The sequence below is a fragment of the Danio aesculapii genome, chromosome 1 (assembly GCF_903798145.1).
Source record: "Danio aesculapii chromosome 1, fDanAes4.1, whole genome shotgun sequence".
In the NCBI taxonomy this organism is placed as follows: domain Eukaryota; kingdom Metazoa; phylum Chordata; class Actinopteri; order Cypriniformes; family Danionidae; genus Danio; species Danio aesculapii.
In genome coordinates, this window is record NC_079435.1 from 3266429 (window position 1) to 3282719 (window position 16291).

Genomic DNA, 16291 nt, shown 5'->3' on the forward strand with positions numbered 1-16291 from the left:
TGGGGGGGAGGGGGGGGTGCCTGGTCTGTACTATGCACCAGGTTTTAGCCTGCGATCAGATATTATATCAAAGTCGGTGATCCGGGGGTGTTATAGATTACACCAAAAAGCTAAGGGATGGGGGTAGGGTGAAATTACAAGAGTTTCCGGGAGGAATAATACAGTAGACTCCCAGGAAAAACAGTAGTATTGGCAGGTATGGAGGTGACCACAATTCACAACCTGATTGACTAAGTGAGGGAGATGTGTTGTACTACGTGATTAATAACCCCCCCCCCCTCCCCCCCTCCAACCACACACACACACACACACACACCCCATCCCATCATATTTATGGTGTGATGCACTTGCAGATGCTTTCAGTTTGTCTTATTCACTTCACAAACTCATACAAACGCTGAGAGCCTCTGAGTGACTGCAGGAGACACAATGGCATCAGGTCAGTATCAATTAATTTAATATGAGTTACAAACTACAGATTGATACTATATCATTCAATTCTATACTAGTCCTGATGAATGGCAGCATCATAACACATGCAATAATTCATTCAAAATTTTTATTTCAAATAAATACTAAACAGAGGCTAGATGTTTTATTTCCAAAAACTGCTTTTGTTTTGGTCACCATTATTTATAGTGATCTGTGTTTGTTTTATTTGAGCTCTTGACACTTGACTTAACAACATTAGTTTTCCTCTTGTTGTGCGATTATAAAGCTTGTTTGTTATTTGCCATAGAAATGAGATTGAATTATGTTCTGGCTGAGCTCTTGTGTGATTTCAGATTTTATTGCAGAAGACCTGGACGACATCTCTATTTCCAGCTGTTGTTTAGGTGAGAGACATCCTCAAACAAATGTGCTTTTGCTAGACCTTTTATTTGACTAGAAGGAACTGAGAGAATTGAGACAAATATGAGAGAACACACACTCATGATTGAGTTAAAATCCACGTTAAAATGAGCATCCACAATAAAGTTGTAAGAACTAATGAATTTTAAAACTGTAATTATCTTCTGCTTTAATAACTCTTGTTTGTGCACATGGGTGCCTCCGTAGGTCACTTTAGATTGGCCATTTTGTGCAAGTTACATGGCAACTACATGCCAACGTATTATTATTTAAGTATTAGCAGGTTGTCTGCTTAATATCTGCTGACACTGCCCAAACAACATTCTCCTGACTTTAAGAAACTGAGAAAGTTCATGTCTACTTACACTAATACTAACATACTTACAGCATACTAATACTCTAATGAGGAGAAGCTGACATGTACATGTAGTTGCAATGTAACATACAGCTGAAATCAGAATTATTAGCCCTTCTGTTACATTTTAATTCTTTTATATTTTTTTCCCCAATTTCTGTTTAACAGAGATTTTTCAGCACATAGTTTTACTATCTGATTTCTTTTGTCTTTGCCATGATGACAGCACATAATAGTTTACTAGATATTTTTTTATGATACCAGTATTCAGCTTAAAGCGACATTTAAAGCAACAGGCCTGTAATGGATTTACAGTCAGTATGTCAGCATGTTGTAGGCCAGATTAACGTGAACATTTTTGTGTTTAAAAATAAACCGCCTATCAAGCCTTTTAAGCATTTGCCAATACAACAATCTGAATATTAATAAAAAACGTATAGTAATAAATAATTATTCACTGTATTTTGAAGTTAATAGGAAGCAGAGATGACTTCGACCAATTAATTTTATACCCAGATAGGGTGCTAAATTTACTGAATGTTAAAACGTGGGGGACTGTTTGAGCTGGTTTATCTAAAAAAAAGTAAAACATCGTCGGCAAATAGTGATATGTGATGTGAGGTGTTCCTAATTGAAATGGGAAGTTTTAATTCTGATTGACGTAGAGCTTGGGTCAGTGGTTCTAATGATAAAGCAAATAATAGTGGAGAGAGAGGACGCCCTTGATGTGTGCCTCTTCCAATAGAAAAAGGTTGTGAAGATTATATGACCTGCGAGTATAGTGGCTGTGGGATTAGCATACAGTATTTTGATCATTTAAAAAAAAATTGGATTAAAACCTAAATGACTAAGTACCGCCCATAAAATAGTCCCATTCTAAATAGTTCAAGGCTTTCATTGCATCGAGTGATAGTATAGCGGAAGGAGAATTCCTTCACTCAGATGAAGAGATTATGTGGAAAAAGTCTTCGTGGATTATCTGAAGCAGAGCGGGATTTAATGAACCCTTTTTGGTTGTGATGTACAAGTTTGGTCATATGGCCTTCTAAACGGCTGGCAAGGAGTTTTGCACAAATTTAGAGGTCTGTGCCGATTGAAAGTGGGCGGTAATTAGAACATAATAAGGGGTCTTTATCTTTTTTTTAATAACAAGGATATATATATATATATATATATATATATATATATATATATATATATATATATATATATATATATATATATATATATATATAGCCACATTCATGTTTTGAGGAAAAGATCCAAGATCAAGGGAGCTTCACAAAATTACTACAGAGATCAGACAAAGAAACGGGGGAGATATCATGATGTATCATTGTAGTCATGGAAGATGAAATAAAAATGTAGTCAATACGTGAATATGATTTGTGTCGGGCAGAAAAAAAATGTATATGATTTTTGAGAAGGATTAAATAATCGGCATGTATCCACTAACGAAAATGAGCTTATACACTGTTTAAGATGTAAAGAAGAAGTTGTTTGTGAAAAAGAGGTTTTATTAACTGACCTATCAAGGTCGGGGGACATTACAGTATTCATATCTGCTCCCATTATTAACTGACAATCGGATAAATTGTGGTCTGGGCTACATGGGGCATAAACTGAAATAAAAGCTATCTTCCTATTATCAATCTCAGTCTTCAAACTATCCTACCCCCATTATCACCTTGTCTGTCAAATATAGATACATAAATTTTCCTTCTAGCAATGATTAACACTCCTTTAGTTTTATTGTCAGATGCAGCAAATGAGACCACCTCATAATATTTATTGTTGCACCTATGAATATCCTCCTCTTGTAGATGAGATTCCTGAACTAAGGCAGCTTTTCTTTGCTGTAATACATTCAAGAAACTTATGAGCTTATGTAAGTCATTGATGCCATTAATATTACAGCGAAGTGTTCAACGCAGTCATAACCATCAAACAACAAAGTAAATCGGATGGATAAGATGTAATAGAAACACAGCACTTGCATTATCTGAAGTCTACCTTTAACCTGTTTAATGCACCTACAAGAAAAACATAAATAAAACCTGCCCCAAAGAACTGTTACAGCCAAGGGTGGGAACTAACCCTGGAGTGTCGTCCACCCTACTTTTAGTCAGTGACATTGATATGACGACCTCGTATATTAATGTTAGTCACCGCCATGCGACCTATTGTTCTTTAAGAAAAACAGAAATGTCGGATTTTATATGTAACAGTTAACCTAAAATGTGTGTATTATTGACAATATCTTTATTGGCTTGTAAGCACAAACAGCAAGTGAAAGACCACCATATTTAGAAGTTTAAAATCCTATCTCAAATTACTCAGTATTAACCAATCCTTGCGACACTTCACTACTTGGGGAAAGTCCCGAAAACTAATTCAGGAACTGGCGAGCTTCCTCCGAAGAATATAGATGTTTAATTTTGCCGTGTTTCATGACGATCTTTAGTGTAGCAGGATACAGAAGGAAGGTTTGGAGGCCTGAGTCTTTCAGTTCCTTCTGTATTGTAGTGCACTTCTTTGCCATCGTAGGAGAGAAATCCGGAAAAAAGCTGTTTAAACCAGACCATGGCGTCTTGCTTCATTCAGAATCAGATTTCTGGCATTGAAGTGTAGCAGCTTGAATAGGAAAGGTCGTGGTTTGGAGTGATCGGACAAGGCTCTGGAATAAACTTGGTGTGCGCGTTCAACCTCTATTTCTTTGTTCGCCAGTGATGGAATCCATGTCGGCAGTGATCGCTTCAGAAAGCCGATTGGGTCATCTTTACTCCGCTCTTTCGGGTAAACCTAGAAAGCGGAGGATACTGCGTCTGCTGCGGTCTTGTAGTCCAGTCACTTGTTGCTCGAGGGAGATTCCAGGCGCCAAGCGTGCTCGTTAATCACCTTTTTCTGTTCTCTCTGCTCTCCAGTGAAGAAATCCACTTTGGAACACATATTTTGAATTGTCATGTGAGAGCTAAATTCTGAGCGCATTGCTGCAAGTTCAGCTTTCAGAATGTCCTCAAATCCCTTCAAAGTGGCCGCCATGTTATCCTTCATGTCTGTTCCGCCTGTTATGGTCGACGATTTAGTTTTCTTCTTTATAGGAGAGGATGATGGTGAAGAATAAGCGAGTTCCCGACTGTGTGTCATCTACAAAACATATATATACGAAAAAACTACCCCAAATGTAAATTAATGAGATAAATCCAAAGGAAAAAAGGGCTACATGTGCGGAGCTCTTCTAGCGTGCGTCTAGGCTCATGAATGTGTCACGTGATCCTCTCGGTCTTGTTAATTCTTGTTTTAGTGGCTAGTCCTGTCATGTCTTGTGTTGTGCTCGACTCGAGTTTTCTCGGGTCGAGCACTGCTTTTCTGTCATTGTGACAGCCCCAGAGCGCCCACCAGTGTCAGCTTCAGCCCCAGAGCACCTGCCAGTGTCCGGCTCCTTGCCCTGCCGGCTCCCTTCAGGCCTCCAGTCCAGCCGGCTCCCCTCAGGCCTCCAGCCCAGCTGGCTCCCCTCAGGCCTCCAGCCCAGCCGGCTCCCCTCAGGCCTCCAGCCCAGCCGGCTCCCCACAGACCTCCTGCCTTGTCTCCCCTGACCAATTCTCCCTGGGTTGTCCCTCCTTCTCCTCCCTAATGTGAACCTCTGCCACCCTGGACTGTCCCTCCGGTTCCACCCTGGCCCCCTGCCGGGGTCCCTGACCCACTGAACCCACCCTGGACTTTCCCCTTCTGCTCATCCCTGGTTTCCAGCCTGGACTCCTGTTCCTGTTTCCCTTCCGGTCAGCCAGGGTCCCTGTTCCTCCTGATCATCCCTGGTTTTGCCCTCCTATCCCTCCCTTGTTTGTCTTGTTGGGTCTGACTTAGCTCCCCTCCCTTCCCCCTTTCATCTTGTCTTGCCAACGCATCACACACAACAAAACATATACAGTGAGGAAGCATTAAGAGCGTCCAAGAAGACACAAAATCATCACACTGTTTATATAATGATGAAGATATTGACTGAACGAGGATTGAAATCACCAAGTGAAGTTTATTTATAAACTCATTTCGAGAGGATCGCGTGCTTATGACTGTTCTCAGCTGGTTCCGCATCAGCTCAAGATTAATTCTCCAATCAGATAATTCCTAACTCAATATAAATAACCTGAGTCTTCTTATTTCAGTATGTTCGTCTTGAAGAATCGACCCCTACTCCCCCTCCTTTCCAGATGCGTGATATGGTGGCCCAATGATTAGCACTGTTGCCTCACATCTAGAATGTCTCTGGCTAAAGTCCCTACTAAACCAGTTGACATTTCTGTGCGGAATTTGCTAATTTTCCCTGTGTTTTCCTCGGGTTCTCAGGTTGCATGTTTTTTGGACTGTGGGAGGAAACCAATATAAATTGAACATACCTAATTGATGCCCCATAGCCAGGCTCTTAGCAAGTACACCTCTCCTCAGATCCTATATCTGTCATTAGCCGGAAATAAGAGGGGGGGGGGGGTTTCACCGAGATCTATCTGAGATCAAACTCCCCTCTCACCCTGCAAACGAGAGGGAGTCCAGAGCTTGAAGATCTCATAAGCTCAGGGCTCACTCCCGGGACAGCATGCCAAACAAGCTTTATAATCAATCATAAGCTGAGCGTGAAACTTCCACGGAACTTCCATGTCTTAAACATCCATGGAATGCATTACTAGAAGTTATGTTTCACACCCACAACCAATATGCAAATGAATTAACCTTTCACCGCTTAATACTTGGCCTGCTACACTTGAGTACTTTTAAAAGGGCAAAAAACTAAAACTTTATGCATAAGCAGCCCAGGGCACATATTTCCAATGAGCTTGGGTTGCAAATTTGAAGAGACAATTGTTTTGCTGTTTTCTCCAAATGTAAGAGCCCAAATGGCACATTGTGTATTTAGATCAAAGGGGCAGTTTGTGCAATTTACCAGTGTTAGGCGTAACACATTACAAGTAACTTGAATTAACATAATAATATTACTATCGCAAGTAACGAGTAAAGTAATGCAATACTAAAAATCACAGTATAAGTGTGGCAAGGAAGTATGGCATTAGGATAATTGGAAAAGTCAAACACAGAAAGGCAAATTACTAGTTCTGAAGCACAAATACATTTAAACTACTCCACCTATTATAGTATTATTCTCCGAAGAGAAACAATGAGACATGGAAAACTTTAATTCTTTATTAACAACAATGCAATTATCAAAAGGCTGTAAATATAAAAATAATTACACAATCAATGGACAACTTTAAAGATACATGCACTAGGCATATATGATGGCATCAAATTCGATTGTTTTATTGTTATTGCTTAAGCTTTTATAACCATTATTTACAAAAAGTCTATATTTTGTTTACTGCTTTATTACTCATAAATGTTCAGAGTAAACAAATGTTTACAATTGCAAAAGGGTTAAAAGTACAACTGGTAACACTTTACAATGAGGTGTTATTAGTGTCCGTTCATTAAAGATTAAACAAACTTCAACAGCAAGAAATAGCTACAAGTTATTTTAATTAGTTAAACAGTACAACTTCACTTGGTATACTAGGCAGAGGTGTCCACTCTTGGTCCTGGAGGGCCAATGTCCTGGGGAGTTTACCTCCAACCCTAATCAAACACACCTGAACCAGCTAATCAAGCTCCTACAAGATATACTAGAAACTTCCTGGCATGTGTGTGGAAGCAAGTTGGAGCTAAACTCAGTATGACACCGGCCCTCCAGGACCGAGTTTGGACACCCCTGACCTAAGGTTACCGATGCTTTATAAGTGGTTCTCGTTATCCGTTTAGTTTAAGTGATGTTAACAAATAGAGGCTTATCATAAAGTAAAAAAAAAAAAAAAAAAACAGTTCTGTAAAGAAACCCCACATTGTCAGTCAGGATCTCCTGCACTTCGTAAAACAAATAAAATCGTTGAAATGTTTGTTTGGACATAAACAGCCAATGAAGTTTCAAGGTGCTGCGATGAGCGACAATACAATCTGAAAAGACTTAAAGGTCCCACGAAACTAAAATAACAATTTTTAGATGTTAGTTTCAGTGTTACTGACAATAGCTCAGGACTGTAAAAGCTAGCTCTTAAATAGGGTAATTGAGTTGGTCTGGGTGTGTTGGTTAGAACAGTGTTTCCCAACCCTGTTCCTAAAGGCACACCAACAGTACACATTTCCAATCTCTCCCAATTCAAATACACCTGAATCAAATCATCAGAACATTAGAAGAGACTTGAAAACCTGAAATGAATGATTCAGATAAGGGAGACATCCAAAAGATGTACTGTTGGTGTGCCTTTAGGAACAGGGTTGGGAAACACTGGGTTAGAACACCAAAGCCAGAGAAGGAATTGAGCTGATTGGTTTATTGGTTACAGTCATATGCAGAGGGAGAGCCAGTTGTAACTTGTATGTTTAACTGTCTTCTAACAACATGCATGGATTGGGCATGGATACTGGATGATGATTCCATTGCCTTGTGCTTAAATGTTCCTTAAAGACGGCATAGATCCACCTTTGCGTGCATTTATGTGTATGAGCTTGTGGATGTGTGTGTGTAAACAAACAGAATAAAGAACATATTTGTTAATGTGTGCTTATTACTACATCCACAATACTAATACATCACATTACATACATATACTGGCATCCCCAAATGTGAACATAATGCAGTATTTAAAATAAATGAACATCATGTGTCTTTATAGCAAACAACTTATAACAGTTTAACTGAATGTGAGCTCCCTCACGATATCATAATGTCAGCTTTGCATACTCAAACTTAAACAACTTCCTCCAGCATTGTCCTTAAACTCAGTCAGAATGCACAGTACTCACTTTTCCTCTGGACGCACACAGTTTTATAAACTAACAGGAACAAACAGCAATCATATTCAGCCGTGAGTCTTCAGAATTCGCTCGACTCTTTTCTCTCCGTGCGCCGAACTGTGAAGCACTCCACATCAATGCGCGGCAATCCGCCATAATAAAAGTCCCCGCGATTCAGAGTAAGGCACTGCTTTATAACACTGTTACAGTCTCTTATTTGCAGCATTTCGCACATTCAGTCTGTTAGGTTTAAGGATATCTATCAGCTAGGCCAAATCCCAATTCTATTTTTGTACCCCTTCCTCTTCCCCTTGGCCCTTAAAATGAGTGTTAAGAGGAACGGCTTTAAAATGTACCCCTAAGAATTGGGACAGCACTACAGCACCTGCACACGTCATCAGATGTCATCAGCGATCTCTTGCTTCATATTATATCAGACGATGGCGACTGCTGTAGTTAATCCAGCTGTGCTATTTTTTGGTATTTATCTTCATGAAATCACTGAAGGCATATATTATGTTATCATAAGGATATAATGTGGCAATAAGATCGTAACTATACTGTGCATTTACACAGTGGCCATATTCATCTAAAACAACATTAACATTATAGCTGACACTGTAAAAAGCTCATTCCCAGCCACTAGACTTTTCTGACAGGGTATTCCAGTGTAATTGAGTGTCAGAATGTTGTGGAACTGCTGGACAGGAGTTAATATTAGGGATTATAGATTGCGAAATTTTGCGTTTTTTATTTTAGTGGTTTTTTAAAGCATGACGGTAAAACATGAACGCGGTTATGAATATATTAAAACATGTGCTTGTTTGTTGTAAAAATTCATAATAATGACAAAAAATACTAAGTTGTGGATCTTCTTACTTCCGGGTGGGTGCAGCTGTGGCTGGTGTATTCTAGGAAATTTTCTTACCCCTTGGTTTCGAGCGTGGTCCTGAAAAATCTTCATTCGAAGGGGTATCTACCCCTTGCCCTTAGCCTTACGCCTTCAAGCTAATGAGAATTGGGACACCTCTACCCCTTTATGGGAACGCGCAAAACGAGGGCTAGGGGTAAGGGGAAGGGCTAAGGGGTAGAATTGGGATTGGGTCTTAGTGTGCTCCAAAACAGTGACAAAAGGCACATTTAGAAGATATAAACCTGATATAAACATCCAAAGCTTGCAGTTTGTCACTTCTGCCTAAATGGATCAATGATTTTTTTTTTTATGTCACCTCATACTTCAGTTTTAAATCTTATGACCAGTCAAATGCTCCCCAGTATCTGACATGCCCCGCCTCATTCAAGACGCTTTTCATTTGAGAAAACCAAATGCTATTGGCTGTTTTTAAAGGGGAGTGGCTACTTTATGTCCCACCCTTTTTTCATTTTTTAATTAGGATTACATCAAACATTAAATAAAAAAAAAATGCACATTTCAAAGCACTTCACTTCACTTCCTGTTACAAAATGCGGTGAAAATCCTACACAACGGTAATAGTTTAATTAAGGTGTTTACACTCAGAGAGCAGCATTTACAGCAGTTCTTTCAGTCTAAAATATTGTAGTGATATTAACGTACTGTAAACTTAGTAACTAAATCATTTTGACTAAGGTCCTGTCTATAAAAACTGAAAGAATGGCAAATCTGGATTTCCCCATTTCCAGATGCGAAAAGCTCTTAGGTAAAAAATTCTGTTGCATGTTAGCAGACCACTGTAATTCACACGTGAGTCCAGCTGCGCTCTCAGAGCGGGAAATGAAAACAAAACCTTCATTGCAGCACATTTATAAACACAACACTGACGACCCATGTCTTGAAGGACTCAAATAGTCCATTGCATGTTCAAAAATTGACGGAGATCTGAATTGAAAATTAACAAGTTTTATTTTCGAATGCAAGAAGTTAGAGAGTACAATTTCTGCGCAGGAGAGATGTACTACTGTATCAGCCTCTGCCCATGATACTGTCCTTCATGCTTTTTATACTGTCTCTCACACACTATCTAACCCCAACCCTATCTGACTTATATGGTGTTGTCTTGACAGTTTGACCATTCAGCAAACAAATATTCCTCTTCCTGGTATCTGTGTATCTTCTCTTAACAGTTCACCTTTTAAGGCAGATGTTTCAGAGCACGTACACAGAGCTCATACGACCTGTCATTCTCAGACCTTTCATCATTTTCTATGCATCCAGACTCGATAACAGGATGGGCTGTTCTCTGCAACCTGCAATACTTCCCTATACTTGTGCACATAATATAGCAGTTAACCCTTTAAAACAAAAGCCTTCATGGCTGCATTTATTAGTGAATGTTTAGCAAAATCTAACAATAGAAAATGCTATCCTTCAGTCTCCAAACAATTCTTCTTCTTCCACTTTATTGAATTACGGTTGGCAACACAATGTGGCGTCTCTCTGCTGTCTGAACACTGTAACAGGTAAAAATAGTCTTCGAAGCTATCATGCATATTAACAAAGTTGCACCTCGTACACAATAGAGTGCGCTGATTGTCGGTCTGGAAAGACTTGGAAGTCTTTCTCATGAATTAATGCTGTAAGATGTCACGTTGTACCCGCCGGTACAGACAGCCAGTCTACATGCTGGAATACACACAAGAATCTAATCGCCGTGACGTTGCTTTAAAATTTATTTTCAAACCGGAAGAATGAACTTGCTCGAAATTACGCAAAAACAACCAATTTTTAATTTATAGTGAAATATACGTGTTCTAATAGTGTTTTTTTAGCAGCGTGGGACACATATATGACTGTCAACATCTTAAATAATGTATTTTGGTGTTGTGTGACCCTTTAAATAATACATAATTACACTGATAGCAATAAATTGCATGTTCTGTCTAATACAGTGTTTCTCAACCACGTTTCTGGAGGACCACCAGCTCTGCACATTTTCCATGTCTCCTTAACCAAACACACCTAATTCAGATCATCAGCTCATTAGCAGAGACTGAAGTACCTGTAATGGGTGTGACAGACCAAGGAGACATCTAAAACATGCAGTGCTGCTGGTCCGCCAGGAACCTGGTTGAGAAACACTGCTGCAATAGGCACTTCAAATAAACATTTGAATGTTGGATTTTATTAAACTGTTTTAAAATTCTGTAAAATTATAGAAGATGAGGATGAGGACGAAGAAGATGAGGATGAAGAAAATGAGGACAATGAAAATGAGGATGAAGAAGATGAGGATGATGAATGTGATCATGAAGTGTTGTATGTTGAAAGTGATCAGGATGTGACCTTTGGTAAGTATTTGAATGAAACCAATCCATCAACAATCTTTCATATATGTGAATCTGAATGTACCTTCATGTCCAGTGTGTTCAGTTATAAGCAAATAGCTGCTCACCTTCACTGTAAAATGTGTACGTTTGTTAAACGAATAGACCACATTTTTGAAAAAACAAACAAATGACTTCAGCTCCACTTAATAGTTTTGTATTTTCTTTTTTTTTGTGAAATTTATTGGCAACTTAAGGAAGAAAAGTTTAAAACTTGTCTTATTGTGAGGGTTTCTTTGGAATCTACATGAAATATTGGCCCATTTCCACTGAGTGGTACAGTACGGTACGGTATGGGTCGGTACGGGTCACCTTTATCAGGCTTGCGTTTTCGCACAGGTGTGTGACAGAAAGTTTCAGTTTCATGCAACATATATGAACACATACAGCCCCTTACAGTCTCCAATATGTTACCAGTTACAGAAAAACTACATACAGGATACATTTATGCCTTATTTGGGTTCAAAAACAACACAAAATATAGCCCACAGTCAGTGCAAACCTCTCATCTGTATCTGTAATCTTTACCAGCACATGTAACCTCTGTTAGAGAGTAATTCCATCATTCCCGAGTTCATAATAGTCCAGAAGGTGACGATAATAATAATAAACATGGCAGTTTGTTCATCTTTTAGGTTGCAGAAAGGATCATTTGCTGCTGTTTTTCTGGCTTCTCTGTTTTTTCCAGCTTCACTCTCGCGTTTGTTCCTTTCTGAAAGTATCGGATGTCAGAAGCACTTCAATAATCATGTGCACGTTATTATCATCAGCTCAAGAAATTCATTATTTCAAGTATAGAAGCGCGATCGCGAGCTCTATGGGGAAAGTGAAACTGCTCGCACTTTTAGACGGGCTCGTAAAACTACAACAGGACACGGCAGATTTTGTTCTTCTTGGTTTTGTGGCTGTACATCAAGACAACGACTAGGTTTGTCCGGCCTTGGTTATTATATGTATATATTATTATGGTTTAATGTCACGGCTGTGTTTTTAAAAATGGTGCTTCCTTTGTTTTCATACTCCTGCTTCTGCAAGTGATGTATCTCTGTAAACCAATACCATCACTTGCGCATCTAGCTCTGCCTTATGGTACCCATTTGTCGTGCTATAGGTACCTTTTGCAAAGGGTGCCCAAAAAGTGGTGCGGTTGGCTTTTAGGTACCCTTTGACAGTGGAAACGGCCATAAAAGCGTATTGCATCGAACCGTACCATACCGTACCACTGGGAAACGGGTCATAAATAATTTGTTTTCTTTTTGTTGACATTTAATTTCAGTGTTTCTCCTTACTTAGGGAAACTGGCATTGATAAAAATGTGAATGTTGGATTTATTTAACCAGCTTCATTCAACAATTACTTAGTAAACAGTTTTGTAAACATTTTATGTAAATATTCTGTCTAAATTTTTCCATTAACCTTGATTTAAATCAGAACAGGAAACAACGGTGGGCGTTGAGAAATCAGAAGCGGCGTCTGGTGAGTCTCAGATCACAAAAGGAGCCAAACAGGTATTAAAATCTCATCAATCAAGTGATCCTGCACTGGTCCCTGCTAAAAAGAAAGCACGCCATCGAAAGGGCCAAAAAAAGAAACCTACAGGTATATATTGGCAATAAAAAAGCCACTTTCCTCTACATAACTCTATATTGTATATTGTGTCTAATACAGTGTAAATGAGTACACCACCTTTTGAAAATGATTATTTTATCAATATAGCTGAGAACTTAACAGTTTTATTAATCAGTTATGTCTATTTAAAGAAGAGTTTGGTCACCAAACATCATTAGGAAAAGAAAGTTAATGCGTTTAAATTCAAATGAGTTATTGCAAACAAAAAATACAAACTAAAAAAAATCTACAGAAATTTAGTATTTTATTAATTTAAAAATATATATTTTTCTCCAACATATTAATTTTGGCGGCACAGTAGAACAGGTGGCTAGCAATGTCGCCTCAGCAAGAAGGTAGCTGGTTCGAGCCTCGGCTGGGTCAGTTGCTATTTCTGTGTGGAGTTTGCATGTTCTCCCTGCGTTCGCGTGGGTTTCCTCCGGGTGCTCCGGTTTCCCCCACAGTTCAAACACATGCGCTATAGGGGAATTACCAACCTACGTCACACATAACGTCACACGGGATCAACCGCACCTACCGGTTGCAAAAATAATTAGCAAACATGACGTGTTGTGCGGTAGGATGCCAAAATCAAAAGCCCAAAAATAGAAAGCTTCAATTTTAGCGTACACAACACTGCTTTTAATGCCAACCGCAGACGTCTTTAGCTAACAGCTATTATAAGAGCTGAATGGAGTGAGGACCTAGTTAAAAATGCTGGACTCTGCAGTTCTCATGTCATATCAGGAAAGTTCAGGCTAAGCTGAATCTTACACATTACTGGTTTTTTAATTGCAGTAATGATTTCAGCAAAAACAGTTACATATGGTTTATTAAACTGCGGACACTGAATGCTTGGAATGAAATGTAAACATGTAAGTTCACATACCCTGCCATACAGGTGCAGTTCACTGTCAGAATGCAGTCGTTCTGCTTGTTGATGAGGCCTTGTATAGCTCCGTCTTCTTTCCTTGTTATTGGCTAGGCAGAACCTCGGTTTTTAGCACTACAAAGTGTTGAATCTGGTCATCATGTCGCATTATTTCTTTCACATGACCACACAGAACAACATTGTTGGCATCCAAAGATGTTGTGGTTTCTGGCTGTTTTCTTAATGAATCAAGCTCAGACTGGGGTTATGAATATCAGAAGAATATACTTTATTGGAATATTTCCCCAAAAAAGCAGAGACAGCCTGGAGCAGACCCATCTTTAGTCTCACTCCAGGACAAATCCAGTGTCCCTTAAATTTGCTATCCCCTTTATCCTTGCTTCCTCCCACCTTTGTGTTTTCACAGCTGTTTACAGGTTCAACAGGCCTCCTACTCCTTTACGACTCCTATTTAAAGACCCCTCTTCTTGTTGGCCCTTATAATGTACAGATCTAATATAATCATCACCGTTTTTCCACATACAGTTCACATTCAGTAATCATGACTAGTATCTATGTTTCAAACATCTAAACTGGACTCTTCTCTCCCATACAGTGTGTGTCTTTTCAAATATACATGACAGTTTCAACATGTGTTGTATACATTTCATGCCTTTCTGACACAGATGGTTCTCAATGCATCCCCAAGTCCTCTCTCATGGTCTTTTATGACCCCTTTGCCTTAACCTATCACCTGTTTTCAAAGATATATAATGGCAGATTCGTAGGGCCCTCCACTCACCTAATTAAATGTGTCTTCATATAGGTTTAGTAAATAAAAATCTTCTTCAAAGACTTGTAGGCCTTTAACTTCTCTTTTGCAAAAACACTTGGAGTTTCAATAAGATTGTATATTTGGGGCTGGATGCCTGGCCATTTCATCCATTGGGAGGGTGCTATCGCAAATGGACCTCTCCGACGAACGCCGCTCACTTTAACGTTAATTTTGCCGAATAACTGTGCTTATCACTGGGTGACGAGCTGTTATATTACACTGAAAGCATTATGTAGATAATATATATAACATGTAATCAATATAACTTATCTCTAAGACAACAACAAACTCTGTACCACATCGGATGTCATTCTCTTACTGTAAATGCTAGCGCTCCCGTTTTTTTTTCTGCAACCTCGCTGCACGTGCATCCTGAAAGTTTACACACCGGTAATTCGTCTATAGGTGAATTGGGTAGGCTAAATTGGCCATAGTGTGTAGTGTAAGGGTGTTTCCCAGTGATGGGTTGCAGCTGGAAGGGCATCCACTGCGTAAAACATATGCTGGATAAGTTGGCGGTTCATTCCGCTGTGGCAACCCCAGATTAATAAAGGGACTATTAGTAAGGGGTGTAACGGGGTGTTTCTCAACCACGTTCTTGAAGGACCACCAGCTCTGAACATTTTCCATGTCTCCTAAACTAAACACACCTGATTCAGATCATCAGCTCATTAGCAGAGACTGAAAGGCCTGTACATGCAGTGTCGGTGGTCCTCCAGGAACATGGTTGGGAAACACATGCTGTGAAGCATCCTATTGAAAATATTAATATAAATGAGAGATCTGTGTACTCATTTATGCTGAGCGCTATATATAAACTCACTGCTGTTGTGCAATTTACGTCATGCTTTTAGCACCCAAATGTAAAGAAGAGGAGATTATCACTGAGGAGGAGCTGAAACAAGAAGAGAACGAAAACCAGTGGAAGATGACGAAGACGGTGGCGGTGGGAGCTGGTGTGGCGGCAGTGGCGGTGGCCACTGTGGGTTTAGCGGTGGTTACAGGAGGAACGTCTTTACTCGCCAAGGCTGCAATTCTTGCAGGTATAGGTGCAGTAAAAAAAATGACAAAGAAGAACAGTAAAAAAAAGAAATAGAAACAATGTAGTACTGTAAACATTCACTGCAGAGAATTTTGAAGAACTGAGAAACAGAACATAATAGTTTTATGTATGACATGGTTATGAAATAGTTTTACCACATACAGTTGAAGTTAGAATTATTCACCCCCCGTTTATTTCTTTTTCCCGTTTTCTGTTTAAAAGAGAGCAGATTTCTTCAACACATTTCTAATCATAATAGTTTTAATAACTCATCTCTAATAACTGATTTATTTTATCTTTGTCATGATGACAGTAAATAATATTTGACTAGATATTCTTCAAGACTCTAGATATTCAAGACACTAGATATTTAAGACACTTCTATACAGTTTAAAGTGACATTTAAAGGCTTAACTAGGTTAATTAGGTTAACTAGGCAGGTTAGGGTCATTAGGCAAGTTATTGTATAATGATGGTTTGTTCTGTAGACTATCAAAATAAAATATAGCTTAAGTGGGCTAATAATATTGACCTTAAAATGGTGTTTAAAAAATTAAGAACTGCTTTTATTCTAGCCGAAATAAAACA

General features: G+C 39.1%; 1 protein-coding gene across 1 annotated transcript; it reads left to right on the forward strand.

Annotated features, from left to right (window-relative positions):
* The first annotated feature begins 429 nt into the window (after positions 1–429).
* LOC130222152 (46 kDa FK506-binding nuclear protein-like) lies at positions 430–16027 on the forward strand. The gene is made up of 5 exons (XM_056454816.1): positions 430–439; positions 786–836; positions 11180–11311; positions 12779–12946; positions 15516–16027. Exons 1-5 carry the CDS (start codon positions 430–432, stop codon positions 15755–15757), a joined length of 603 nt encoding a protein of 200 aa, XP_056310791.1. The 3' UTR covers positions 15758–16027.
* Positions 16028–16291: the final 264 nt, after the last annotated feature.